The 26,422-nt window shown below is 57.2% G+C and overlaps 1 protein-coding gene across 16 annotated transcripts in view; it reads left to right on the top strand.

Annotated features, from left to right (window-relative positions):
• NCOR2 (nuclear receptor corepressor 2) overlaps nucleotides 1–26,422 on the top strand; it is a 211,435-nt gene that overhangs the window by 148,059 nt on the left and 36,954 nt on the right. For all 16 annotated transcript variants that reach the window (XM_055322397.1, XM_055322399.1, XM_055322400.1 and 13 more), the window contains 3 exons: nucleotides 10,125–10,267; nucleotides 17,420–17,567; nucleotides 21,628–22,261. In XM_055322397.1, the coding sequence (XP_055178372.1) occupies nucleotides 10,125–10,267; nucleotides 17,420–17,567; nucleotides 21,628–22,261 (925 nt within the window). The remainder of the gene's footprint in view (nucleotides 1–10,124; nucleotides 10,268–17,419; nucleotides 17,568–21,627; nucleotides 22,262–26,422) is intronic.

Raw genomic sequence — 26,422 nt, 5'->3', positions numbered from 1 at the left:
CCTCATCCCCCACAGAGTGTCTTCTGTTGTCACGGCGGCTCCATCCCTGGCTCCCTTCTTGTTGCCTGGGAACCGAGAGTTGGCCAAGTTGGCAGCTGTCCTCTCCCTCTGGGAAGGGCAGATCTAGGGAATGGGAGGTCGGCAGGGATGACTCACTACCCGAGACAGGAGTGCGCCCCACTGTCTCAAGGTTGGGTCCTTAGAGCGGCAGTGAGCTCATCCTGGGTCCTGCCCACAGAGACGGCAGTGCGAGAACCCCCTGGGGACTGTGCACGGCCAAGGCCCTGCTCAGTGACATTTGTAATAATGCGATGAGCACCAGCGTGCTCGACTGCCGTGAATTACAGCAATCTGGACAATTACTGCTCAGGGTGGCTGCTAATGGCTTTGTGTTCCAGGCGGTGGGAGGGGGCAGGGCGGGAGGCAGGTGCTGGTAGCCCCGGCGACTTTTCTCCACCATGGGCATAGGTGGGGAGATCAGGAATGCTCTGGAGCCCCCTGTCCAGCCCTCAGAAAACCCAGGAAGGGACTAAAAAAGCAGCTATGCTTCAGGCAGATGGCATGCACTCATCCTGCTGGCCATCCCTCCCATCGACCCAGTGCTTCACCCTTTGTGGGGGGTACCCAGAGATGAGCCAGACTGAAGTACCCCAGGAGACATCTAGCAGCCTGGCCTTAAAGGTTGAGCAGCAGAGAGAAACCAAGCCTTTTAGCTCCATGACCTTAGGCTAGTCCATCAACCTCTCTGTGTCTCTTTCCTCATCAGTATGGTAAGAATTAGAGTATCACCCACCATGAGAGTTTCCTGGAGCTTCCCCTAACCACATACAAACAGAGGGGCTTAGAAACGGCAGCAGGGTGCTCTCTCCCAGCTCTGGAGGTGGGAGGACTGAAGTCAAGGTGTGGGCAGAGCGGTGTTCCCTCTGGGGGCTCTGGGAGGGCACCCACCACCACGTGGTCCCTGGTGTTCCATGGCTCGTGGGTACATGGCTCCCTCCTCTGCCTCTGTCTTCATGTGGCTGTCTTCCCTCTGTGTGTCTGTGTCCAAAACCCCCTCTCCTTACAACGACCCACCTTAACCCGGGTGTTCTCATCTCAATTTGCTCATATCCGTAAACAGTCTTTTTCTCAATAAGGTTACTTTTATAGGTGGCAGATGAACATGAAATTTGGAGGGAACACAGTTCAATCTGGTAAAGCCACCATTGGGGTTCTGTGGAAAAAAACAAAACAACAACAGAAGAGCTTAGGTCAGTCATGTGTCAGGCATATTGAGGTTCCCATCACCATTTATAACACTAACCAGTTCCTCAGCCATGTGACCCTGGCCTGGCCTTTCCCTGTCTTGGCCTTGTTTCACCCTCCTCTGGCATGTGGCCAGGATGCCATCCCACAGGGGCATCATAAAAGGGGGGAGGCATGAACCATAAATGTACAGCATACAGTAGGCTCTCAGAAGTGGTAGGCCCCACAGTTCAATACCAAAACTCTGGAGCCTTTCTTGCTGTGTCCAAGTCATGGCTCTGCCCCTAAAGGGGTATGTGACCCCAAGCAAGTGTCTGCCCTTTCAGGGCTTTGGCTCCTTATGTGCATGTGGGGGAAGTGGGCTGAAGGTAAGTGACGTGCTGAGCTCATGTAACCTGATGCTTGGAGGAGCTTCAGTGAGGCCAGAGATGGTCCCCCCCTCCGAGGCAGAGGCCCGGGGCTGGCACCCAGAGCACAGATAATCAGTAACCCTACTGGGTGTTCCTCAGGTCGCATCATCCCTACCAACCTCATGAGGCAGATGCTCCATTATTAGTTCCTTTATTCAGATTTGGAAACCAAGGCTTAGAGAGGTTAAATGAGCTGTCCTGGGTCACACAGCTGTCAGTTGGTGGATTTGAACTCAGGTACTCTAGTTACAGAGTGGGAATGGGGCTGGTGTGAAGTTTGAATGAGTTAGCCTTGGCTACTATCAGATAATGGGGGGCACCTAGGTGGCTCAAGTTGGTTAAGTGTCCAACTCTTGATTTCTGCTCAGCTCATGATCTCAGGGTCATGGGAGTGAGTCCCATGTTGAGCTCCCTGCTTAGCAGGGAGTCTGCTTGAGTTTCTCTCTCTCCCTCCCCCTCCCCTGCTCATGTGTACGTGCTTATACTCTTCCTCTCTTTAAATATATAAGTAAAATCTTTAAAAATTTCACATAATGAGGGAGGGAAGAGCATCCCAGCAGCAAGAACAGCACATGAAGAGGCCTTGTGACAGGGAGACTGTGGTCAAGTAAGAAGATGTAGAAATGGGGAGTGAGGGTGAGAGAGTCAAGAGATGGAAAGGCTTTTGGGGTCCTGGCCTTACCAGCTGTAGGATGGAGTTTGGCTCTGACTCTAAGAGCATGAGGAGGGCCAGAACCTGGGGAGAGGGTGAAGCAGGACATAGCAGCTGCAGGGTTCTGGGTGAGCAGATGGGCACCTCATTTTCTTGTGTGCAGGGAGTCAGGCAGGGCTGCCTGCCCTAGGGTTCATACCAAGTAGGCACTGAGCATGTACAGGAAGCAGCCTCCCCAGGAACCAGGCAGCTCCAGGGAGCTGGCCGCCTGCCCTCAGGCTCAGCGCCATGCTGGGCAGGAGGGGCAGGCCAGGCGCTGGGCTGGGATGTGAGGCTCTCGTTCCCCTGGGAAAGGTCAGCCTGGCCTGGCTCAGAGTCTTGACCCAGCTGTGCGGGAGGCCCGGGGCTCTGCTGGCAGCTCCTCTTGGTCCCCAGCATCTCTTCTCTGGTGGGCAGAACGCCAGCTGTGGAGGGGGTGGGGAAGCCCCTGGTCACACCATTCCAGACCAGGAATAGGTACGGGCCCAGCTCCAAGCTGCCAGCCCTGCCCTCCCCTGGCCTCTAGCGGCCTGCCTGGTAAGGGGAGAGATGCCAGATTGACCTGGCTCAGTGTGGAGGCTGCTTCAGGGCTGGCTTCAGGGAGCCCCAGGCAAGCCCCCCCAGGCTGGGTGGAGCTGAGACAGGCCCCAGAACTCTCTCTCTCTCAGTAACTCTAGGCCTGCAGGACTTGCTGGCTGCAACCCCCCACTGGGCCCACGCCCCCCCCTCCCCCCTTTCATGGAGAGTAAAGGAGAAACCACTAATCGCTTTGCACCTTCAAAGTGCTTGTTGTGCACACTGGTTGGTTTAATTAGTTTTTACGGATGAAGAGTCTAAGGTTCAGTAAGGGGAGGTGTGAGCCCCCAGCCACAGAGCCTGGAAAAGCAGGCCCTCCTCACATATGTGTCCGTCATCACAGTCTCCTCCTGCCCCTACTGCGGGGACCAGACAGGGAGCAGCCTGTGCGCTCCACTTGGACTATGGCACATACGCCCGCTGAGGCTCGTGATGGGCAGAGCGGTGCAGTGGGCTAGGTTCCCCTGTGCTGGGCCACCTCTGATGCCAGGACCAGTGAGGGCCCATATGGGGACAGGGCTACCCCTCAGCGAGGGTGTCCGAGGGAGGCTGACGTAGAGGGGGGGCGGCATTAAGGGTCGTTAGAAGGGATGGTGAGGCACCCCAGGGCTGACACTGGTGAGGAGCCGCTGCCACCTTTGGACTGCTCTGGAGGATCCCATCTTGGGCACGTTGCGTCCCAACCCGGATACTTCTGGCATGTGATGGTTTCTGCATGACCTCAGGGTGGAGGAGATGACCAGGCTCAGGGGCGGGCTCTAAACCCCTCTGCTGCTCCTTGTCAGCCCCCTTGAAAATACGGTCAGGCATCTACCGTCCCGCTTCACTCCCAGGAGGAAAATCCGCACGTCCACACTCAAGCTGGTAACTCCTCAGGGAGAGAGACACTTGGCAGTTTACACAGTAATGATGATACCTGTTTGCACGTAGTAAGTGTTCCCTGGTTTGAGCACTTTGCGTGAATTACCGTACCAGGCCAGCGCTCCACATATGTGGCCGTCCATGACTTCTGCTTTGCAGATGAGAAAATCGAGGCCCAGAGGGCTGAGTGGATGAGCCGGCATGCATTCAACAAATGATGCAGAGCTGCTCGGCCCCAGGAGCATGCTCTCTGCTGTGCTCTGTTGAAAGACTTGATGCTGAACATGTAACGTGGCATTTTCCCGGAGTGGTAGGCAAGGCCACACTAGGTCACCCACAGGTGACTTCTTTTCATGTGTCTGCTGCATTGTGTGTTGGAAGAAGAGGTTGCTATTAGACATCCTGTCGATGATGTGTGTGGCTGTAATTGCTGAAACTGGGGTGTATTTTTAAGAGCATAGATGGAAAGAAAAAGGCAGGTAAGTCAGAGTTCAGGCACGAAGTTGTCTCGCCAGGATCCTGGCGGGATTTCAAGACTAGCCAGAGTTTTGGAAGCTCTGACACAGAGCCGGTGCCCAATAGAGTTGCCAGTTGAATGGCTGCTTCCGTGTCTAACCCACCCAGGGCTTGGGGTTTCTGAAAGAAGGAAGTGCCAGGATGTAGCACTGAGCCTGCTGGTTTTTTTTCCCCTCTCCTTCGACAGTGCTTTGGGCAGAAAATTTTGTTTTGCAAACTGGAGTTTCTTTTGGAAAATGGGAGCTGGCAGGAGGGGTAGGGATGTGTCCCTCTTGCAGGCCACCTGTGCTCCTCATGGAGGGAACAGAAAGCCTCAGGGTAGGAAGGGGCTGGCTGGGGTGGGGGAGCCAGTGCATTTCCTGGAAGGGGGTGCTGGTTTCCAGAGAGAGCAGCTGTGGGATCCCTGGGACCCCGATGGATAGTAGTGTGCCCATGGGTGCTGCCAGGGCCCTCCCTGCCCTGTGTGTCTGAGCTCACCAGTGGTGGGCTGGGGCTTGGCTGTTGGAGTGTGTTCACAGACCCTCGGGAGAGCTGCCTGTGGCAGGGACCTTGAGAAGGATGGGGCAGGGACAGAAGCCTGAGTCACTGTTCCCATAAGAACAATTTGTCACAGGCCCCTGCACAGTGCATGGGAAGCTTCCCTCGATGGTGTCCAGAGCAGTAGGTGGCCACACTGAGCCCCCAGGACACAGTGTTGAGGTGCCCCTCCTGCTGCCACCCCTGCAGCTACCCACTGCTCCTTGTCTCATTTGGACCTCCAAGTATGTGACTCAGACCTCCTGGCTTGACTTCCTGTCTTGGTCAATTTCACTTCCTAGTTCCTGCCTCCTGACTCTTCAGAATGAAACTCTTTTCCTTAGAAATTAGAAGTGAGGTCGGGGAATCCAGACCGCAGGGGACATTGGGAGAATCTGCCATCTGGGCATAGGCACAGAATGCTTATGGGCATGCCCCTGGCTGTGAGAGGTGGGCATTGTCTCCAGCCTCATCTGGTGATGGTCCAGGGGACCTTGCTGGGATAAACAGTCAGCCCCCTCCTCTCAGGAGCTCCTTCTCAGGAGCCTCAGAGAGATGAGACCCAGACCCTTGGGGGTCTGGAACTTTGTTCATTTGCCAAGTGCCTTCTGCATGCCTAGCAGTTGTGGGTGCAGAGACATGACAGTCAGTGAGCAGTGGAGCAAAGGAGCTAATTTCTGGGAGCGATAGTTCCCTGGAGGTAATAAAGCCTCATGATGGCAGGGTGTCTAGGGGGATGGCTTCAAAAAAACTGATCAGGGAAGGCTTCTCTGAGGAGGTATCACTTGAGCTGAAGGAGGACAGAGTCAGGTTTGTGAAAAAGGCATGCAGGTAGAGAGAATAGCTGGTGCAGATGTCCTGGGTCACACTCAAGGGCTGGGCATATAAAAGGTCCCATAAAAGCCATAAAAGGTGGCTGGAGTGGGTGAGGAAGGGGAGAAGTAGGAAGCAGACTGGCCATGGGGGTGGGGCTGCTTCTGCAGGGCCTCACGTACCACACAGGAGCCTTTGGATTTTATTCAGAGAGGCATGGGTTGTCGTTGGAAGATTTTAAGTAGAGGAGAGACACTGTGGGATTGGCGTTCATAAAAGCTCACTTGGACTTCTTTGCAGGGTATGGACTGTGGAACTAAGCAGAAAGTCCTAGATCTTTGACATGGTTGGGATCCCAGGATGAGGGCTGGGTGCAGAGGTGCGTCAGGGATGTCCGTCGTTCCTTGGGTTCCTATGGGCAGGGCATAAAAGCTGAGGGCTAAAGGGACAAGCAGGTCAGTGACCCTGGAGTTGGAGAAATCGGTCATGACCTGGATCCGGCTCCAAAGTTCAACCCCGTTAACTTTCAAACTCCCAGGAGCTGCTTATGACCTTTTTCTAGCAGGTGTTTATATGGGGCCAGGCTGCTCAGGTTGTCAGGGGTGCCTCACAGAGAGTGGAAAGAGGCGGCCTTGGTCCAGAGACCCTCAGGCAGCAGAGAACCATCTGGGATCTTGAAGCCCTTCCCCCAGCCCTCAGTGGTTGGAGGTCTCATTTGCACTCCGAAAGAGGCTCCTCAAATCCTGAGCTTCTTCCTGGAATGTGAAGCCAGGCCTGCCCACCCACAGACCAGCGGGTGCTAGAAGGAGACCGCATGGCCCCCTTCCTGCGGTCCCAGACGTCCAGAGTGTCCCACGGAGAGCCTGGCCAGCCGTGGCAGCATCGGGCCGGGTTGGGGGCAGACTGCGGGTGGAACTGGCGCAGGGGAATGACAGCGGAAGAAGCTGTTTGCTCCCCGTCTGCTGGGGTGGAGAAGCTCTGTTTTTCTGAACCCTCATCTGTTCTTACCACTGCTGCTGACGCCGCCACCGCCACGGATGGGGAGAGAGGGAGGAGGAAGCCAGTGCCAAGTTGGCCCGCCCCTTCTGAACCTGGGCTTCTGCCACGCTCCCCCGCCCGCCTGCTCCCGCGAGCCTCCGTCTGGAGGTCACATTCAGCCCTGACAACGCGTCTCTCGCTGGGTCAGGCAGCGGGGAGATCCAGCCCAGGCGCGGCGAGCCGGCTCAGGACACCGCTGCCCCGTCAGGCTTGGCTCTCTGGGTTCCGCCCAGCAGGGTGTCCGGGGACTGGGGGCTCCCAGCCAGCACCCCTTGCTGAGCGCCTGTTCAGGGCGCACTTGTGCCTGGAGGAGCCTTGGACGCCGTGCACCCTGGTGACGCCTGGCACGGGGCACGAGCACACAACTGACAAGTTCCGCCGCCCGCCCCCATCGGCGAAGGGCACCTCGCACGCCCGCAGCTGCGGGGGAGTGGGGAGGACGATGTCAGGACTGGCAGCGCCGGGGAGCGGGTGGTAGGAGCCCTGGGCCACCAGGGGCGGGCGGTGCGGAGCTGCTTCCCCGCCCTTCTCTGAGCCAGCCTCCGCCCGCCCTCCTTCCCTCCTCCCCCTCCCTCCCTCCCTCCCGCCCGCCGCCACTGCCGCTGCTGCCGCCGTTGGACAGAAGGATGTGAGGCAGAGCTGAGCCGGAGCAGACGCCAGCCACAGCCTGCTCCAGCCACAAGCCTCGCAGAGCCGGCATCGGCATCGGGGCCGCCCAGCCTCCCGCCTCCCAGCCCACTGCTCCCAGCTCCACTCCCTGGAGCATCCTCCAAGCCGTATGTTTCCGGAAAACTTGGCCGAGGGGGAGACGCAGATGAGAGGATGTGAGTGAGGCCCCAGGAGGGGCTTGGGGTTGCTTTGGGAGCTGGTGACAGGGACCTGGCTGTGGCCACCAGGCCCGGGACTTGGGAGTTCTTCACCTGGGGGACCCCATCCCCATCCTTTGCCTGGGGCCCCCTTCCCCCTGCCTCTTTGGCTGTCAGGCAGGGGCTTTTAGGGTGGGAGGGCAGGACCTCCATTTGCTTGGGGCAAGCCCTGGGGGTCTTGGTTGGCGCATGCTCAAAGGTGCACTCTCGCTTTTCAGGTGGATGGGCGTTGGGGGGCTTTCAGCCAGGTCTAGTGTTGGTGGTCTGCAAGGCTCAGTGAGGCTGTGCCCAGCATCCTCAGCCTGGGAGCAGGAACCACAGGGGGTCCCAGGCAGTTGTATGAGGGCACTCACCCCAGCCTCTCACAAAGCCGCTAGGGAACCAAGACCCAAGTGGGTGGTTGGGACGGAGTGGGTGGCTGACTCTACACAGCACTTTCCAGGCCAGGGCTTCTGGACAGCCTCAAACAGTACTCCCTTTTGAGCCACCACTCACTTTAGGGAAGGGCTGGGTGACCCTGTCACCCTCACCTTCTGCTGTTGCTGCTGCCACAAGTGGAGTTAATTAGGACCCTAAATCCCCGGCCAGCCTCCAAACCACCTCCTTATTGATGTGTTGAGTTTGGAAATGCCAACCTCTCTGGGGTCCAGCTAACCCCTGCACCACCACCCCCTTCCGCTGCTCTAGCAGGCCCAGATGGGAGACCCGCCCTCTCCCGCCCAGGGTTCTGGCCCGACGTGTTTGCCTGGGCTCTCTTGGCCCCGGCTGGGGAAATATAAATAAACTCGCGTCCCATCGTCCTCCGCCAGGTTCTGTGGAAGTGGCAGCTGCTGCTGGCGCAGGCTGAGGGAAAGGTCAGGGGGCTGGGTGACACTTGATCCCATGCCCCAGCCCTCCCTCCAAGCCTGTCCTTGAGGAACCCTGAGGAGCCCGCTGTGGAGCCACGTGGCCCATAGCCTCCGCAGGGGAGCAGGTGGCCTGTCGGGCTGGCACCACCTCACCCCACAGTGTCCAGAGGCAGGAGAGCAGAAAACCTGGGTCCTCATTCCCCCTTTGCCCTTGGCTTGTCCCCAGAAGCTCAAGAGTGGCTCTGGCTCCTTCTCCCATCTAGGGATGGGGACAGTCACGGCCTCGGTAGCAGGGGTGAGATGGAATCACGTCTCTGAAGGGCTCTGCAAACTCCAGGTCACTCGGCCGTGTGATGTGGCGTCTTGTCGTTTCTTCTTGCAGTTTTATTTTCATGAGAGCTGTGTGTGTAGTGAGCTATTGGCACATGTTCGGATGGATGGATGGATGGATGGACGGACAAACGAGGCACAGAAAGTGCAAACACGCAGATTGTTGGCCCCTCCAGCTCCTGTACCCCTACAAAATTCCAGTCGTAGCCTCCCTGTTTGCAGCTTGATTTGATTCAAGGAAAATGACCTCAAACTTCATTATGGGAAATCTTTCGTTAGCCGTTAAAAGTCTAGCTCTGGGGCTTAGAGGATGCTGTATTCCAGTGTGACTCAGGCTTCCCACCTGCTGCCCTTGGGGGCTCAGTCCTGCCCCACAGCCCTTGGAGATCTGGAGCCTGCCTTTTGTCTCTCGGGCAGCCACCGGGAAGTGGCCAGCCTACCTGCTCAGGCTGACCTGGCCGCACAGGGCATGTTGCCGATGTATAAAGAGATGCTGCTGCGTGTGGCGTGCTTGTGTGTGCCAGGAGCTCCGTGGGCAGGTGGATTGAGACCGGGGGCCAGGTGTCCCATGTGTGGCTTCTGTGAGCAGGAGGCTGTGTTTTTTGCTGAGACTGGTATTTACAGCATTGAAACCAGAGTAGGGTATGGAGTGGGGGTGAGTATGGCCCTGGCCCGAGTTTGTGGGGCTGGGGAGAACTTTCTCTGACCTGGGTGGGTTTGGGATGGAGTCTGTTGATTCTTGGGGATTTCTCCCCATATCAGGAGTCTGTGAGGCTGTGAAAGCTCACAGACGTGGGGGGGCCAGTTTTTGGGGGGCCGTTCTACTCCCAGACCCTTGAACCAGCCTTGTGGGCCTCAAGCCCATGGTGGGCCCCAGGCCCAAAGGTGCCCCAGTTAACCTGGGTGAAGAAGACTCCTGGCTCCAGCTCACACTTGCCTGGACCCCACCCTCCATCCCCTGCTCACACGTTCCTTCCTTTCCTCTGGCCTTGGCCTGGTGCGGCCGGAAAACAACACTGTCTCCCGAGGCCTGAGGCCTCATCTGCAGCTGTGAGGGAGTGTCAGTGCTAGGTCATGACAGCCAGGGGAGGCAGGGGAGGTGGGAGCCTGGGCGGGGTCTGTGCCCAGACCTCAGCTCCTAGTCACCAGAATCCTCGATGGTGGTCTCAGGAGGGGTGCACCCAGGGCGAACAGCCCCTTGCCCCTCTCTTCTCTGTTCCTGGAGCCTGGGCCCTGCCCAGGTAGCCTGGGTGGGGGATGGGGGTAGCCAGGTGGCCATACCCATCTCTCTGGCGCCCCCCACCTCCACTGGTCTGCTTCCAGAGCCTTGGAACCGCGTGCAGAGCCTCAGTCCGGGCTGCAGGCTGTGGGCACAGGCCTTCTGCCGCCCCTCACCTGCCGCCCTCTGCCACAGGTCTTCTGGAACACGGCCGGAACTGGTCGGCCATCGCTCGGATGGTGGGCTCCAAGACGGTGTCTCAGTGTAAGAACTTCTACTTCAACTACAAGAAGAGACAGAATCTGGATGAGATCCTGCAGCAACACAAGCTGAAGATGGTGAGCACTCTGCCCTGCCTCCTGGGGTCTCTTGGGGGGCCGCACCCTGGGTGCCCTGGGTCGGGAGCAGGTATTCACCAGCACCTCGGGATTGGGGGTACCCTGGGCTGGCTGCAGGGATTGTTGTGTTCTGCACATCCCCTCCTGGGCACTGGGCCGACTCTGTGTGCCAGGCCCATCCTTCTGCTTCCCTGCCTCCGCTCCCTTGCTCTCCTGGGTTCCACACCTCTGGGTGTGTGGGGAAGGAACACCGTGGGCCAGACACCGCCTCATCAAGGATCGTGGCAGTCAGTGCCTTAGAACGAAGGCCCAGAGGCAGATGAACCCCAAGCATGTGTCTCTCCCATCCTGTTTGACCTCATAGTCTTAGGGCCGCCTCAGTAGGGGGGAGGGCAGGTCAGGGAGCAGTGGGCCCAGCCCTGGCCTCCCCCCGCCCTCCTGCAGCCCTCTGGCCTCGAGGGAAGGCCGGGGGAGGCCAGGAGCACGAGAAGGGCGGGCTGGCCTTGCTGAGCATGTAAATGGTCTCTATGGAGAGACTGCTTCCTCCACAGCTGATACTGTGAAGGGAGGGCCGGGTGGGGGGCAGCCTCTTCCCTTCCTCCTCTCTGTCTTTCTTTCTCTTTTTCCCCACCCCCTCTCTTCCTCCCTCCCTGACTCCTGCCCCTTTGGACACATTTACAACATGCCTGCATGGTCACTATTTCAGATATGGGGAAACTGAGGCTCAGCAAGGCTCATAAACAACAGACTTGGGTCAACCACACCTGTATGACCCAGGGACCCGTGTTCTGGATCACCAGGCTGCGTATTTCCTTATATATGTGAAGGTATAAGAAGGGGGTCCGCAGCTCTCCTCCTCAGGCCCCCCTTGCCTGCTGCCCCCTCCCCTCCATCAGGCTGCCTGTTGCTGTGTATAAAGTACAGGCAGCCTGTCCTGGGATGAGACGGCCCTGAACTGCTGCTCCCATGCAGCCTGCTGAGATGCACAGACTACTGAGGTCACCTGGCATGGCAGGCAGGCCGGGCATAGAATCACCCCACTTGAACTGTGCTTGAGTGCCGCGCAGAGTTTAAGGGCACCCTCCTCGGCTGCCCTGGGTGGGAATCTTACTGGATTGAGTATGTAAGCAGCTGCTGGCTGCTCAAGGCCAGCGGAGACTGTGTCATGCCCCTGTGGGCAGCGCTGAGGCCAAACCTCATCTCCAGTTGGGCTCTTGTCTACTCCCTGTTGCCCATCATATCTGGTGAAGCCAGACCACCCTCACCTTCCCTGCCTGCTGCTCAGCTTCTGGGCTCCTTGCTCCTTGAGCTTCTGGCAGTGCTTCCTGGTACACCAGGAGCTCTACTTTTTCCTGGATTTTCTAGGACTCTGGTTTCCACAGGGAGGAAGTCTTATGAAAGCCTGAGGGCACAGAGCACTTGTCTTTAACACCTGTTGAAATCCCTTAGAGCAGGAGGATGGCTGAGCCCAAGGGGAGCAGCCTATGTGTGTAGCAGCTAGAGATTTAACTGCGGGGGAGGGGGTGGGCAGTCCTGACAAGAGGTGGTCTTCTTGCCCTTCCCCTCCTCCTCCTCCTAGCCCCTGCTCCTCCCAGCCAACATGGACACCAGCCCAGCCATGACTCAGGCTGTTGGGGGTATAGGCCTCCTCTCCCAGACTCCCTCATGGCACGGTCCTGCTATGCCCCCAGGGACCCCAGAACCTGAGTGTGGGTTCAGGGGTAAGAGTGGGACCAAGTCCCAGCTTGATGACTTGGCACCTGTGTGACCTCAGGTGACAGCTTTGTCCCAGCGAGCCTTAGTTTCGTCCTTTGTAAAGTGGGGGCATAACGGCCCTTACCCCCGAGAATTCTGCTGAGGATTAAATGAGTCACCACTTCTGAGGACCCAAGTGTCTGCCAGAGGGGAGCACTCTGTGAGGGGTGGCTGCCCTGACTGCTACCACTGGTGGTGGTAGTAGTAGTGGTAGTATTTTATTTTAAAGCCACTGATCCCCCTTTTTTCTTAGGGGTGTGGGAGGCACTCTCTCAAATGGGGTGTGCAGGAGCAGCCATTGTAGGGACTCTGGCCTAGAAGACCCGGATTCTAATCCAGATCTTGCCACTTAGTAGCTGTGTGACCTTGGGCAAGCAACTTATTCTCTCTGTACTCAGTTTTCCCAACTATACAGTGGGGACAATACTAGTGCCCACCTCAGAGGGCTTTTATGGCACTCATCTGAGTGGATGGATGTAAGGGCTTAGAACAGGGCCTGGCACGTTCTGAGTGCCCCACAGGTGAGAGCCACAGCTGTGATGGTATCATGGCCACCAGACACCCCGTGGCTAGGTCTCGTGTCTCCCTGGGTGCTTGGTTGTATATGGAGAGCAGCTACTCCTGGACTGGCTGAGTGAGTGATTGGTCAGCTGATTGATTGATTGATTGAGCCAGTCAGTGTCTTTCATCTGAATAGATAGCCTAGCAGAATGGTGTAAAGCAGGGCTCTGGGCTAGAGGGCCCACACCGTAGCAGTGTCAGCAGCTGGGTGGTGCCTGCAGGCACACGGCGCCCCCCTCTGTGCCTCAGTGTTCCCTGTAGAGGGAAGGGAAGACCAGGACCCACCCTTAGGGTTGTGAGGAGCAGAGGAGTCCTATGTGGGGCAGTGCCTGGCCCTGGGCCAGAGCTCAGGGTGTGTGGGACATCATCCTCACTGTGCAGTGAGCCTTTCTTGAGCACCCACTGGGTGCCAGGGAAGCAGTGTGCATGGGGTTTTTCTGCTGGGCATTCCTTTAGGGGACAGCGGGAAGCCATCTGCCGGGACTAGGCTCAAAGTGGGTTGTACTGGTCTGAGAGAAGTAAAGCTGACACTGACGGAGAAGGCTGCCCTCCTCGTTGTCTGATCCTGAGTACTGATGGGTGGACCACTACAGGGTGATGAGGCCAGGAGACCACAGAGGGGGTTCGACCCCGGGTCTGTAGGCGCGTCCCTTCGTGGACCCATCCTCCACTAGCCGTGGCTCACACAGGACCCAGCAAAGCAGAGTCATACTGGGTGAGCCGTGGACCTAGTACATCAGGCCAGAAGATGGGGGCCAGCAAACCATGTCCTGAGGCCTACAGATGGGTGAATCTTGCTGACCACTTATTGTTGAGAAAAGGCAATTTGGGTGCATGCAGCTGGTTCTCGTTCCTAGCTGACCTTGAAGGAATCACCGTGAGCAGTTCCAGGGACCCATTGCGGGAAGTTGGGCTCTGCCTGGGTCCATCCATCCTGCCAGTGGCCACCCATGCTGCAGGGATGAGTTCCCTGTCACTGGAGTATGTAAGCAGGCCTCACAAGATGCTGCTGAACTCCATGACCTCCGCCTGCTGCCCCTCCCCGGCACTCACCAAGGCTCCAGGAGGAAGCTAGGTCCCTACTAGTCCTGAATCAACAGCAGCCACATCTGGCCACTGGCCAGGCCCTGTCTGGAGCTCAGAAAGACATGTCACTCTTGTCCAGTGCAGGAAGGAGCAGGGGAAGCAGAGGGTCAGCGGGTGTCCCCTCCCGCTTTACGCCAAGCCTGGCCTGAATATGGCCACAGGGCGACGTCAGCAGGAAGCAGGATCGGGTGGGCAGGCGGAGCGTGGCCCAGTTATGTAACATTTGGCAGTAGTGACTTCTCCGAGGTTTCCCTCCCCCTTGTTATGGCCGAAGGTTACCCTTTCCTCCCATCTGCAAATCCAGGCCCTGGGGCTCAGCTTCCATGTTTCTCTGTCTCAGCCCAGGCCCTGCCTTGCCTTGTTTTCCTCTGTTGTCTCCTCCGTCTGAGGCTGCATAGGCCTGCAGAGGGACCTTGTCCAGGCAACAGAGTGCCTAAACCTGACCTGCGTTCAAATTTGGGCTACTTGACTCAGGAGCTGTGTGATCTCAGGAAGGTGTCTTTGCCTCTCTGAGCCAGTGTCTTTGTCAAGTTCAGTTCATCTAAAATAGTTACAGACCACCTGTTTGGAGATGCCAGGCCCTATTTCAGGGATCCTGGGAATATACCAGAGAACAAAGATTACTAGCTCTTAAGAAGGAACTGATTCTATTTCAAGAGACAGATTAACATACAAATAATTTCTGATTGTGGTCTGAAGGTGATAAGGTGAGGGATATAGTAGAGAGTGATTGATGGGGGGGTATGAGGATTAGCTGATTTTGACACGGTAGTAAGGAAGACCTCTCTGAGGAGGTGGTGATGTCTGAGCAAAGCCCTGATTGAGGTGAGTCATACTAGTATCTAGTAGGAGAAGGTTATCCAGGCAGAGGAATAGCCCGTGCAAAGGCCCTGTGGTTGGGGCACTATGCACATGTTTGCACAAGGAGACCAGTGTGTTTCTAGCAGGATGACCAAGGAGGGTAGGGGTGGACGAGTATTTTGAAGAGGTGAGTGGGGTCTAGGTCTAGAATATGCAGGGCTATATTATGGAGTGGGGAAGACTTGGGGTTTTATACGCAGGATTTCAGGGAGCCCCCGGAGAGTTTGAAGCAGGGAGCAGCATACTCTGGCTTGCCTGCAGAGCAGCTGTGCAGATCCATTGACTCAATCCAGGAAAATGCTAGGCACATAGTAGGTACTCAGTTAACAGCAGATATAATTATGCTGGTTTTGCCAGCATCTCCTGTTCCACACACACCTCCTGGTTTGGAGGTACGGGGCCACATGTGGAAGGATTTGGTGTAATTCCTCAGGCACTCAGTAAATCCTAGCCTTTCAGTGTGGCCTTGTGCTGATGGAAACTGTGACTTCTCATACTTGTGCCACTTGGCCTGATGTGTCCTGGACTGCAGGTTCTGGCCAACCCTCCTGGACTTGAGTCCCCAGGAAGATGCACATCCTGGCCAGGCCCCCAGGAGCTCCTGTTCCCTGCCAGGCTCCTGATCGCCTGCCTCACCCAGCCTGAGCAGAGGAGTGAGTCCCTGTCTGCTAAAAATAGATTGGGGAAGAAGGGGATCCCTCAGCCTCACCCACAGAACCCACATGCCACACAACTTTCTCGCGCCTCCATGAGCTCCAGCCGGGCCTCTGAGAGAAGCTTGGGGTTTGGGGCAGGGCTGGGCCAACCCCTGGAGGTGGGTGGATGGGGGAGCTGAGTGTTCCTGCAGTGGCCAGGGGACATTCAGCAGGGTGGGGCTCTGGCCCTGGCCTGGTGGTGACGGAAACCGTGACTAATGGGCAAACAGATGTTTGCCTTTTTCTCCCCGTGTTCAGAGCTCCTAAACTCAGAGGACCCCCATTTGCTCAGGAAGGTGGTAGGACAGGAATTGATCCCACCCCCAGGCTGAGGTTGGGGCTTTGGCACCCCTCCTGAGGCCTATTCCCAGCCCAGCTGCTGGTGCCTGGAGGAGATAGGGCATTTGCTCCAAGAGTGGACCCTATCATGTTTGGGGTAAGGTGGCTTTCCCCAGGGGGCTGGGGAATTGGTAGAAGGGAGGTACATTTGTTTCCTGTTTCCTATAATAGTACCATAAACTAGAGGTGACTTAAAACAATACAAACTTACTCTGTCACAATTCTGGAGGCAAAAATCTGAAATGGAGGTGTCTATAGGGCCCTGCTCCCTCTGGAGGCTCCCGGGAGAAGCCTGCTTTGCTCCTCTAGCTTCTGAGGGTGGCCGGTCATGCTGGATGGTCTTTGGCTTATAGACACATGGCTCCCCGTGTGCCTCTGTGGCCAAATTCTTCTCTTCTTACAAGGACCCCAGTCATCAGACTCAGGGCCCACCCTAATCCAGTATGACCACATCTCAACTAATTACATCTGCAAAGAGCTTATTTCTGAATAAGGTCATGTTCTGAGGTTTGGGTGGACATGGATTCTGGGGGAATGATGTTTCGCCCAGTCTGAGGGGCTTCACTGAGACTGCTGGCATGTCTGGGGTTGTCGTGGGTTCTGCTTCCTTCCTCGGAGACCCCACGGGGCTCAGGCTGGGACCCTCCTGTCACACCAGCTGTATTGGGGGCAGTCGTCCCCTCTTAGGAACCAGTCTACCGCCTGTGGGAGTCCCCGGTCACCCTGAGACCCTAGCACTCTGCCGCCCCCTGTATGCCAACTCTGTTAACTGTGTGTTTAAGCCCCAGAAGCCACCCATTCAGCCAGCCAGCCAGCCAGCAGATGTGCTCTGAACCTCTGCCTGGCTCAGCATGGGAGGTAAAGAAACGCCCCCCAAAGTGCCCCACCCAGTGAGGTGCAAAGGCAGGAGCTGCTAGTGAGGAGTGAGAAGCTTGTTTGTCCCCAATGTGGGGGGTGGGCATCTGGCTCCATGAGTGAGGGGGCTGGGCTTCCGGGAACCGGGGTCCTGTGTGGAGGGATGTGAAAGGCCCTGCAGTGAGAGCCTCTTTTCTTTACCCTGAACACACTGAGTTGGGCCCCCCCTCAGGGGTTCGTGCTTGCAGTTCCCTCCACCTGGACGACCATCGTCTAGGGCTTTGTTTGGCTAGCTCTCTCAGTGCTCAGACTCAGCTCACATGTCACCTCCTCCAAGAAGCCTCCCCCATCCCATCTTGCTCACGTCCCCACCTCTGAGTCTCTTTTTCTTAAGTGACGTGTTATTTGTTGGTCTCCTTGACTGGAAGACCTTTGTGGGCAGGGACCTGTCTACCTCCTTCATTGTGTGTCCTCAGCCTTGATGCAGTCCTGGTACATAGGAGGTGCCATATAAAGACCAGCATAGTGAGTTGATGAAATTCCCAAGCCAGCCCTGTCTCCCGGGGCTTGGTGAGGGGCAGAGATGACATGCAGGGAAGGTTGACTCATTAGTGTGCTCCACACGTAGTGACTCTGCCTGGCAGGGTATCCTCCAAGGCGTATGCTCTGGCTGTGGTAATCAGAGGGACTGGAGTGATCACAGGGGCCCTTTAGGCAGAGGCAGCCCTTCCTCACTGGTCCCAGCAGGATGTCAGGGCAGCCGGGAGGCCAGGTTGCGCTATACATGTATCTGGGACTTGGTGGAAGAATAAAGCCCTCAGTAAAAACAACTACTGGCATGCTTGGCCACTGCTGGGTGGGTGGGGGGTAGGGGTAGGGTTGCCTCATGGCCACGCATCTGGGATTGCTGTCTGTTGCACTATGGCGTCCTTGGGCACAGGGAGTCCCCGGGCTGACAGCTCAGGCCCAGGATCTGACCGTCACTGTCCCTGTGCCCTAGGAGAAGGAGAGGAATGCACGGAGGAAGAAGAAGAAAGCCCCAGCTGCTGCCAGTGAGGAGGCTGCCTTCCCACCTGTGGTGGAGGACGAGGAGATGGAGGCATCGGGTGCGAGCGGGAATGAGGAGGAGATGGCAGAGGAGGCAGAAGGTGAGGGGCAGGAACTGACCTGTACCAGAAGTGTCTGGGTCCTTCTGAGACGAAGCCTAGACTGTCTTGGAGGGAGAGCATGGTGATGGTGGTGACAATGGTAGTGATAATGGTAATGGTGATGATAAGGGTGGTGGTGATGGTGATGATGATACTGGTGATGATGGTGGTGGTGGTGGTGGTGGTAGTGGTGATGATGGTGGTGGTAGTAATGGTGATGGTAGTGATGGTGGTGGTGGCAATGATCGTGATGGTGACAGTGATGATAGTAGTGATTGGTGATGGTGATGAATGTGGTGGTGGCGGTGGTGGTATGATGATGGTGTTGGTAGTGATGATAGTAGTGAATGATGGTGTTGGTGGTGGTGGTGATGGTGGTGGTGGCAGTGATGATAGTGATTGGTGGTGATGGTGATGAATGTGGTGGTGGTATGATGATGGTGGTGGTGGTGGTGGTGGCGGTGATGATTGTGATGGTAGTGATGATGGCAGTGGTGGCGGTGATTGATGATGGTGATGATGTTGGTAGTAGTGATGATGGTGGTGATGATGGTGTTACTCCCAAGTACCCCATTTTGGATTACATGGGTCTGTACCTGCCCCACATGGCATGATGTCCCTAAAGACCCCAACCCCTGCTTAGCAGCATGTCTGTGTCTTACTTGTTGTCTTTCTGCCCAGAACTGCCCAAGTTGGGCCCTCATGTTCCTAGTGAACAGAACCTTCCTTCTCCCTGCCGCTGCCTCGAGTGCCTTCCTTTTCCTTCTATCTGCCTGCCTCTGCATTCAAACTCCCAAGCTTCTGCCAACATGGTATAGGAAGGTGGGGGTCACCTCCTGGCTCCTCAAGCCAGGCCTACAAATACATTCAAGCTCTGCCAGCCCCCAGGGCATTCACTGAGCTGGACCCTACTTCCTGGTTGAAAACAGAGAATTGGGCCATGTGGTTGCTGTTGTCTCAAGTTGGGGATGGGTCTGGGGACAGAGTCTGGCCCCTTTCTGCTCTGGGTCTCTCTTGTTGTCCAAGTTGGTGACAGGCCTGGCCAGTGTCTGATGGAGGGCTGCAAATCCCTCTGCCTTCATTTTCTTGGTCCTGGGTTTATAACCAGAAAAAAGAGAAGGAAACAGAAACCCAATCCCACTCTTTAAATATCCTCCCAGCTGCTCTGTGGACAGGATGCAGCCCTGGTGGGAAAGTAGAAGGAAGCCAGACTTTGGCTCAGCATTAAGACTAGAACAGACACTGCCCAGTAAGAGAGCTGTGTGGTAGTGAACTCCTCGTCACTTGTAGGGTTCTCATACTGCAGGAGGGGATGAAGGAGGGTCATTCTGTGCTGGGGTGATGGGAGGGCTGGTCTGGTGGAGCTGAGGCTCTGTGACCACCTGATGGCTCTGAGTGGATCCTGTGCAGCAGGGTAGGAAAATCCCACACAAAGGAACAGGGTGATACTCCCATCTCATGGATGAGCTTTGAAACTGAGGACCAGGGAGAGGAGAATCGCTTTCACAGGGTATCATGTAACTGGTAGACTTGGAGTCGGACAGTCCAGCCTGTGTTTGCCATGTAACCCTGTGCTTTCTGACCATGGGGGGGGGGGGGGTCTGGTCAGGGAGGTTCTGGGCTAGGGCCTGAGGTCACCCCTATGGAACCTTCTAGAAAGCCTAGCCAGCCCCAGCAACATGACAGACCCCTCCAGGGAGCTGGCAGCAAGTGCCTTTGTTGCATCTAGGCGGAGATGAACCATCCAGGGAGAGAGGATTCATTCTCTGTTCAGTGTCTCAGCAATGATCATGGTCTCCCCAGCCCAATCAGAGGGGCAGCCTTGAGTTCATCTCATGAACCATCACAGTGACCCAGTGGAGTAGGTTCTCTTGTCACTCTGTTTACAGATATGGAAACTGAGGCACAGAGTGGTCACCCATGGTCATACAGTTGACTTGCTTGGGGACTAGGGTTCAAACTAGTCAGAAGTGCAGATCCTCAGGCCCCTCCTGAATCTTCTGATGAGGCAGCACTTCGGGAGAGGGTGAGCCCCCCCCCCCCCATCTGAGTCTTCACAGCCCCTGCCTCGGGTGCATGCTCGCACTTGAGAACTCCTCATGGGACAAGTATCTCAGTAAGGGAGAGGGCCTAGTAATAACCTCCCATTTTGTGGATGAGCAGACTGAGATTCTGGGCGTTAAGCCACTTGTCCAAGGGGTGTCCACGCTGGCCCCAACACCTTGATGTCTGTTAAGTGAGAACAAAGAAGTGGCATCACAAGTCCTCACTCAGGGGTAGGAATTCTGTGGTTAGAGACACGGGACACAGGGTCAGCCCTCTCCTGCCCCCGTGCAGTATGGCCTGGGGCACGTGACTCGGCCCCTCTATGCCTCAGTTTCTTGCTCTGCAAATGAGATGCCGCTTGTCCTGTTCTTCGGGGGTTGCTGAGGATTAAATGAGTCATGAGCATGAAAGGCTCTGCACAGCTTAGCACCCATAGAAGAAGCCCTGTTGTTCCAATGATGATTTTTGGGAGTGGTGGACCCTGAAGGGAGGTGAGCAGTGGCGGAGGCAGGGGCCAATGGGGGCAGCGGAGGCTGCAGGAAGCCTTCGCCCAGGGCCATGGCAGCCCCTGCCCACCTGGCTCTGTCACTGAGCAGTGGGATGGAGTCCAGGGCTCCAAAGGCCACTCCTGCAGCCCTGCCCACCTCTGGGGTCAACACTCCCACCCTTAGAGTCCTGGGGACTCAGATCCAGAGAAGGCTAGTGACTTGTCCAAGGATACTATCCCAGGAGTGGGCGGGACTGGCTCCTCACCCTACACTACCCAATTGTTGGGCAAGGCTGCTGCAGGCCACCTGTGGGTCACTCCAAGATGAGGACCACTGTGGGTCCCCCGGCTGCCTGCCAGGCCCCAGGTCCCCCCCCCCCCCCTACGGCCACCTCTTCTCTCCTGCCTGTTGCTTTTGCCACCTTGCTTCTAATCCTTCTCTCGCTTCCTTCCAGCCTTACACGCCTCTGGGAACGAGGTGCCCAGAGGGGAATGCAGTGGTCCAGGTATGAATGTGGCCAGCTGGCCTGGGGGTGGGGTAGGGGTAAGGCTGTGCCGGGGGGGCATCCTGAGGTCACCTGTCCTCAGTGAGGGGCCCCACTTCTGTGAGCATGCCTCTGTGAGTGCCAACATTGGTGCAGCCATGGCCTCTGTCCCCCTCCCGGTGTAGTATCTGTTCCCCGTGCTGTTCCCTGACTCACTCTTACAGATCTGTGCACTTAGCTCCACCGTTCTCTTGATTTTCACCAGTGTTTTCATCCGTGACTTTTACCTTGTTTGATTTCCGAACAGCAGGGGTTTTCAGATATCCCCATTTTACACAAAATGGGGGAATTTGAGACCCAAAGAAGTGACAGAAGTGTTTTTCTTAAGGCTGAAGAGCCAGGTCGAAGGCCAGCCACCCTTGTCCTTCCTTGCCTTTCATCTGTATGCACATTCAGTCACTCACTTAACACTTACTGTGCACTGCTATGTGCTGGGCCGTGTAGGAAGCAGATGGGGGATGCTATCGGGCCCTTTCTCCTCAGGCTCCTCAGAGTTCACCGGCCCATTTTACGTTGTCGTGTCTTAACGACACAATAGCAAATAGTCACCAAGTGTTACCCTGTGCTGCTACACCTCCTGGCTTCCTTACCCTGTAAGCTCTACAGACGAAAGCAAGGCAGGCCCAGAGATAGCCTGCATTACCGTGGCTGAGCTTCCAGTGTGGGCAGAGCCAGAGGTGGAATGCAGATGAAGCTCCATAGCCCTGGCTGTGTAGGGGTGCCAGCAACCCCAGGGGCCGGAAGTTAGTGACGTGGCTGGGCTCCAGGGTCAGCATGGGGAGAACGGGGCAGGGGGAGGCCAGGGCCCCAGGACCGTGATGGGCCAGCTGCCCGAGTGTGTCAGAGCTTCGGGGCTGTTGAGATGCATCCTGAGTTCGTGCCCTGGACCAGAGATGGGCAGGTCTGGCTGTGAGGAAGGCCGTGCCTGCCTCTACCTCTGAGCCCCCGGCACCACTCACTCTTCTTCTTTTTCCTCCCACAGCCACCGTCAACAACAGTTCTGACACAGAGAGTATCCCCTCCCCCCGCACTGAGGCTGCCAAGGACACAGGACAGAATGGGCCCAAGCCCCCGCCTGGCCCAGGCACTGATGTGCTACCCCCTGAGCCACCCACCCCGCCGCCAGAGGACGCTCTGGTATCCTCCGAGCCTGGCCCGGCCCCTGAAACCACCAGCCCGCCCACGCCTCCGCCAGCACCTGCATCACCCACTGCACCCCCTCCCGTGGTCCCCAAGGAGGAGAAGGAGGAGGAGGATGCTGCGGCTCCCCTGGTGGCGGAGGAGGAGGAACAGAAGCCCCCTGTGGCCCAAGAGATGGCTGTGGACATGGGCAAGACGGAAGAGCCTGGTGAGGCATCCCCTGCAGAGCCCATCAAGAGTGAATGCAAAGAGGAGGCCACAGAGGAGGGGCCCGACAAGGGCAAGGGGGGCTCTGAGCCCAGCGCGGAGGTCGAGGCCACACCTGAGGGGGCCCTCAAAGTGGAGAAGAAAGAGGGCGGCGGCCCTGGGGGCAAAGCTCCCACAGCCAAGGGCGCCGGAGCCCCCCAGGACAGCGACTCCAGTGCCACCTGCAGTGCAGATGAGGTGGACGAGCCCGAGGGGGGCGACAAGAACAGGTGAGTGGGCGTACCGGGTGGGACTCTTATCTCCTGCCAGCACCAGGGCAGCAGCACGCAGGCTGCCTCAGTGCCTGCCCTCGGGGCGTGTGGCCAGCTGCAGGAGGGGATTGCACCAGGCAGGGCTGGGTGGCTGGAGGCGTGCAGCAGGCTCCACCGATTGCTCTTACTCCTTCAGCTCCTGCTGATGGCCGACCCTGCTTGACCTTCCTCCGCTCTTAGGTGCATCACTCCCGTGTGCCACCATCTTTGTGGGGTGTTTTCCTGCTGTGTCTACAGGCCCCAATTTTTTTTTTCTTATGAAGACACCATCATTGGATTCGGGTCCACCCAAATTAGGTCACATTCACAGGTCCCTGGCTGTTTGGACTTTAGCTTGTTTGAGGGGCGGGGGCTGGGGGGCACAATTCTATCCTTAACAGGGCAGGAACAGCAGGTGCCGGGGCCCGGGGGTGGAAGGAGCATGCGTGATTCAGGCCAAGTGTTGGAGCCAGTGAGGGTCAGCAGGCTGCACTAACTCATGGCTGCAGATTGTTCTCAGGGGAATGCCCCGGTCAGCTGGGTGTGACTGAGGCTCTGAAACCAGCTGGAGAATGCAGAGAATTCAGTGGGGGGTCAGAGAGGCCCATGGAGATGGCTGCCATGTCCCCGCAGCCAGTGATGCGGGTCTGCCTGCAGCCAGTTGTGACAGACTCCTGAGCTCACTAGTGGCTCACATCCCATCTGCCAAGGGTCAGGGTGCAGGAACTGGGAGCCCCTGTCCTGGCTCGAGCTGATGGAGCCATTGAGGCTGCTCTCCTGCTGGGGCGGCCTGGAGGGATCCCCCCAAACCATGCTGCCCTCTTTGGGTACTGCTGTCTCTGAGATGTGTTCCTCCATTTCTCTCCTTTGTCTCTGCTCTTGGTGCGGGGTACCCGTCCCCACCTTGCACCCAAGGCCCCTGGAGCACTGGGTTTTACCCATGTGTGGCACAGATGGTCGAGGGCTCTGAGCCTCTGAGACCCCCAGCCAGGACCAGAGCTCGTACCCCACGCTGGGGCCGAGCCAAGCAGCTGAGGGCAGAGGTGCAGACCCACTCCCACCCACATCTGGACCCTGGGCCAACGTTTTCTAGTGAGGCAGGTGGGTCATTTTTATTTTGACTAAAACCGGTGTGGTCTGTTGTCTCTCCTCTCCTGTCTCTCGGAAAGTTCTGGGCAGAGTGAGAGGGAGGAAAATCTGACTTTCAGATCGCCGAGTTCATGTGGAGCCTTTCCCCTGTCCCGTGATTCACCTTGGGGCATGTGAACATGGTGAGCTCAATAACTCTTCATGTGAGACTCAGATTCATCCAGAGCTCTGTGGGTCTCTGTATGTGCCACAGAAGGAAGTGGGCCAGATTGTCCTCAGTTTCCTGTGTCCGGGAGTCCCTGGGAGTCCCCACTGTCAGGAAGATGGTCTGGTGGGTAGCCCCGTGACCAGCAAAGGCCAGACCAACAGTCTTCCAAGGGCTCAGAAGTTCCTGAGCTTCTTGCCCTTGGAAACCAGTATGCGCAGTGGCCCGGTCCTCTGGGGAAGGCCCACAGCCAGGGCCTGCTGCTACGTTCACTCTTTGTGCCTGGGTAATGGGGTCAGGGTGGATGGCTCCCCACCCTGCTCCTGCTGGCCATGAGGACGGAGTCATGGAAACGTGTTTCTGCTCTTAGCGGGAAGAGTGCTGAGCTCATGAGGCAACCATGCTGATAAGCCTCCTGGAGTCTCTGTTTTGGGTTCGCGTGGCCTGCCTAAGACCCAAGGCTGGGCTGAACCCCGCTAACGCCCCGGATCCCTCTGGCCATGCCTGAAGCTCTGGAGGCTACTCTTGGCCTCCCTCTCTCCCCCAAGAGCCCCACCCAGGGACATATCCCTCCCTCCCCAAGCTGGGTCTGGCTCCACCCACTCTTCCTGCCTGAATGTCCAGCGTTCCATCCCCAAGGAGCAGCAGCTGTGGGCTGGGAGTCAGGACACCTGGTTTGTCATGCCCTGTGTGACCGAGGCTGGTCCTCCCCCCTCAGAGCCAGGCTGGACTTAGGCCAGCCTGCTGACCTCTTCCTGGCTGGCCGCCTGCCACCCCTCCCTCCCTCTAGCCGTGGCCATGCAGGCAAGATGCGTCAGAGCATGCCCTGGCAGCCACAGCCTCCCGGAAGGGCTGGCGGGACGGATGGGCCCCTCCTCGACCCCAGGTCCTGGCCGCCTGCCCACCACCCTCCTTCCCGCCTGGCAGCCCTGCTGTGGTGAGCTTGGCGTCCCCGGATAGGCCCAAGATGCATCTCGTCCTGGCCTCTGCCAGACGACCTTTGGGGAGAAATCATATTCTGCTTTTACTTTCCGTCACCTTCTGCCAGCCAGCTCTGCCTGGGAGCTTTCTTGGCTGACGACCAGAGATAGTGGCTTTGAGTGCAGAGCCTTGAGCTTGCCTGCCCTCCTCTGTCCCAGTTTCTGGAGAGGGTACCTGGGCACCTCGGGTGGGTTGGGGACTTCGGAAAGCCCCTTCCCTGGGGCCTCAGTTTTCTATAAGGTAGGTGTGGAATCCCCACTTTTGGGCTTACTGCGAGCATAATGGAGGTCATAGCAAAAACTGCAGCCTGGTGCCAGGCCCACATACACTAGGTTTGCTACCTTTGGGTCTGTTTTAGGAACACTGAAAGTTTACTCCAAGAGCAGGCTAGATTGTGGCTTCCACTGTGCCCCTGAAATTTTGAAAGCATCCCAACAGCAATTTACCTTTTATTTCTTTATTCCGTAAATGATTGGGCACCAGTGTGTGCCGGGCGCCCTTCTATGTGCGAGGGATGCTGGGAACAGTACAGATGACTCCTGATGTCAGAGTTCTTCCCTTCTGGTGAGAGTGCCTAGTATGGAACAGAAACATTGAAAAAAAAACAAAACAGCTGCTCCTATGATAAGTGGGTGATGGGAAGATTGGGGTGCCGGCCAGGGGCTGTGTGGGGAGCAGTCAGGGAGGCCTCTCTGAGGAGGTAGCATGGGAGGGTGATCAGAGCCTATAGTGTGTGTGGGGGGGAGGGTAGGAGGGAATAGCCAGTGCAAAGGCCCTGCGACTGTATGAGCTTATGTTCAGTAGAGGGCATAGAGGCCTGTGGCAGAGTGGAGTGAGGGAGAGGGCAGGAGAGGAAGTGACAGGTGGGCAGGGACCTGGCCCCACAGGGAGCAACATAAGTACGTCTATGCAGACATTGTTCACAGCCAGCCTTCCATCACTCTCCAGCCCCAGTTGCAGCAGGGATGATCTCAGCCTGGTGATCATGGAGAAGCCAAGGAGAGCACTTAGCAGGCAGAGAGGTGTGCCCTATTGCAGACCCAGGGTGTCCCCAGTCCCCCTCCCCCAGCCCCAGCCCTCCAGTGTGGGAAGAAAACCCAGTGTGATTTTAAGATTGTGTGACCCACTCAGCCCCTGGTGTTGCTCAGGGTGCTTCATGTATGGTTGCTTAGAGGGCAGGGGGGTAACTGTTCTCATTCCCATTTTATAGATGGGGAAACCAAGGCCCAGTGGTTTAGTCCTATAGCCAAAGGTGGGATTTGAACAGGAGCATGAGCCCTGAGCCACTCCCAGCTGTGTTGCCGGCCTCCCCTCTCCTCTTGGATCACATGCCTGGTGCCAGGCTCCGAGAGCCCTGACCCGCCCCGGCCTCCCGAGAGGAAAATAAAAGCTGCTGTCTTCCAAGAAAACAAAGGAAAAAGAACAGGCAGGGCCATCCCAAGGAGGGCTCCCGGAGGCAGTGCTCACCAGCCACGGCTGCTGAAACAAGGGCAAGTGGGAGCCACGTCAGTGCTAAGTATCTTCCTGCTCCTTTGGGGTTCCAGACCCTAAGGCTTGCCAAGGACTTGAACCTACACCCTTGTTCTTGGATGCTGCCCTCTTACAGTGAGAGGTCGAGCTGGCATCAGGAGGCCACTCATAAATGGTGAAGTGCTGCACCATGACCCCAGGCCCACTGAGCTCCTGCCCTCACTCCGTGGGGGACTCAGGAAACAGGAGTCTGGGTCTCTGCTGAGACTGGTTGCTTGCTGAGAGTGTTTGAGGGGCAGTCCCTGTTCCCCTTTCTCTGGTGTGGCTTGTCCCTCCCTGGGTAAGGAGCTGTGGGGAAACCAAGGCAGGGCCCAAACCCCAGGGAATGGCCCTCG

The sequence above is a fragment of the Nyctereutes procyonoides genome, unplaced genomic scaffold, assembly GCF_905146905.1.
Source record: "Nyctereutes procyonoides isolate TBG_1078 unplaced genomic scaffold, NYPRO_anot_genome, whole genome shotgun sequence".
NCBI classification, from domain to species: domain Eukaryota; kingdom Metazoa; phylum Chordata; class Mammalia; order Carnivora; family Canidae; genus Nyctereutes; species Nyctereutes procyonoides.
The sequence above is the reverse complement of the archived record's forward strand: the minus strand, read 5'-3'. Positions and strand labels throughout refer to the sequence as shown.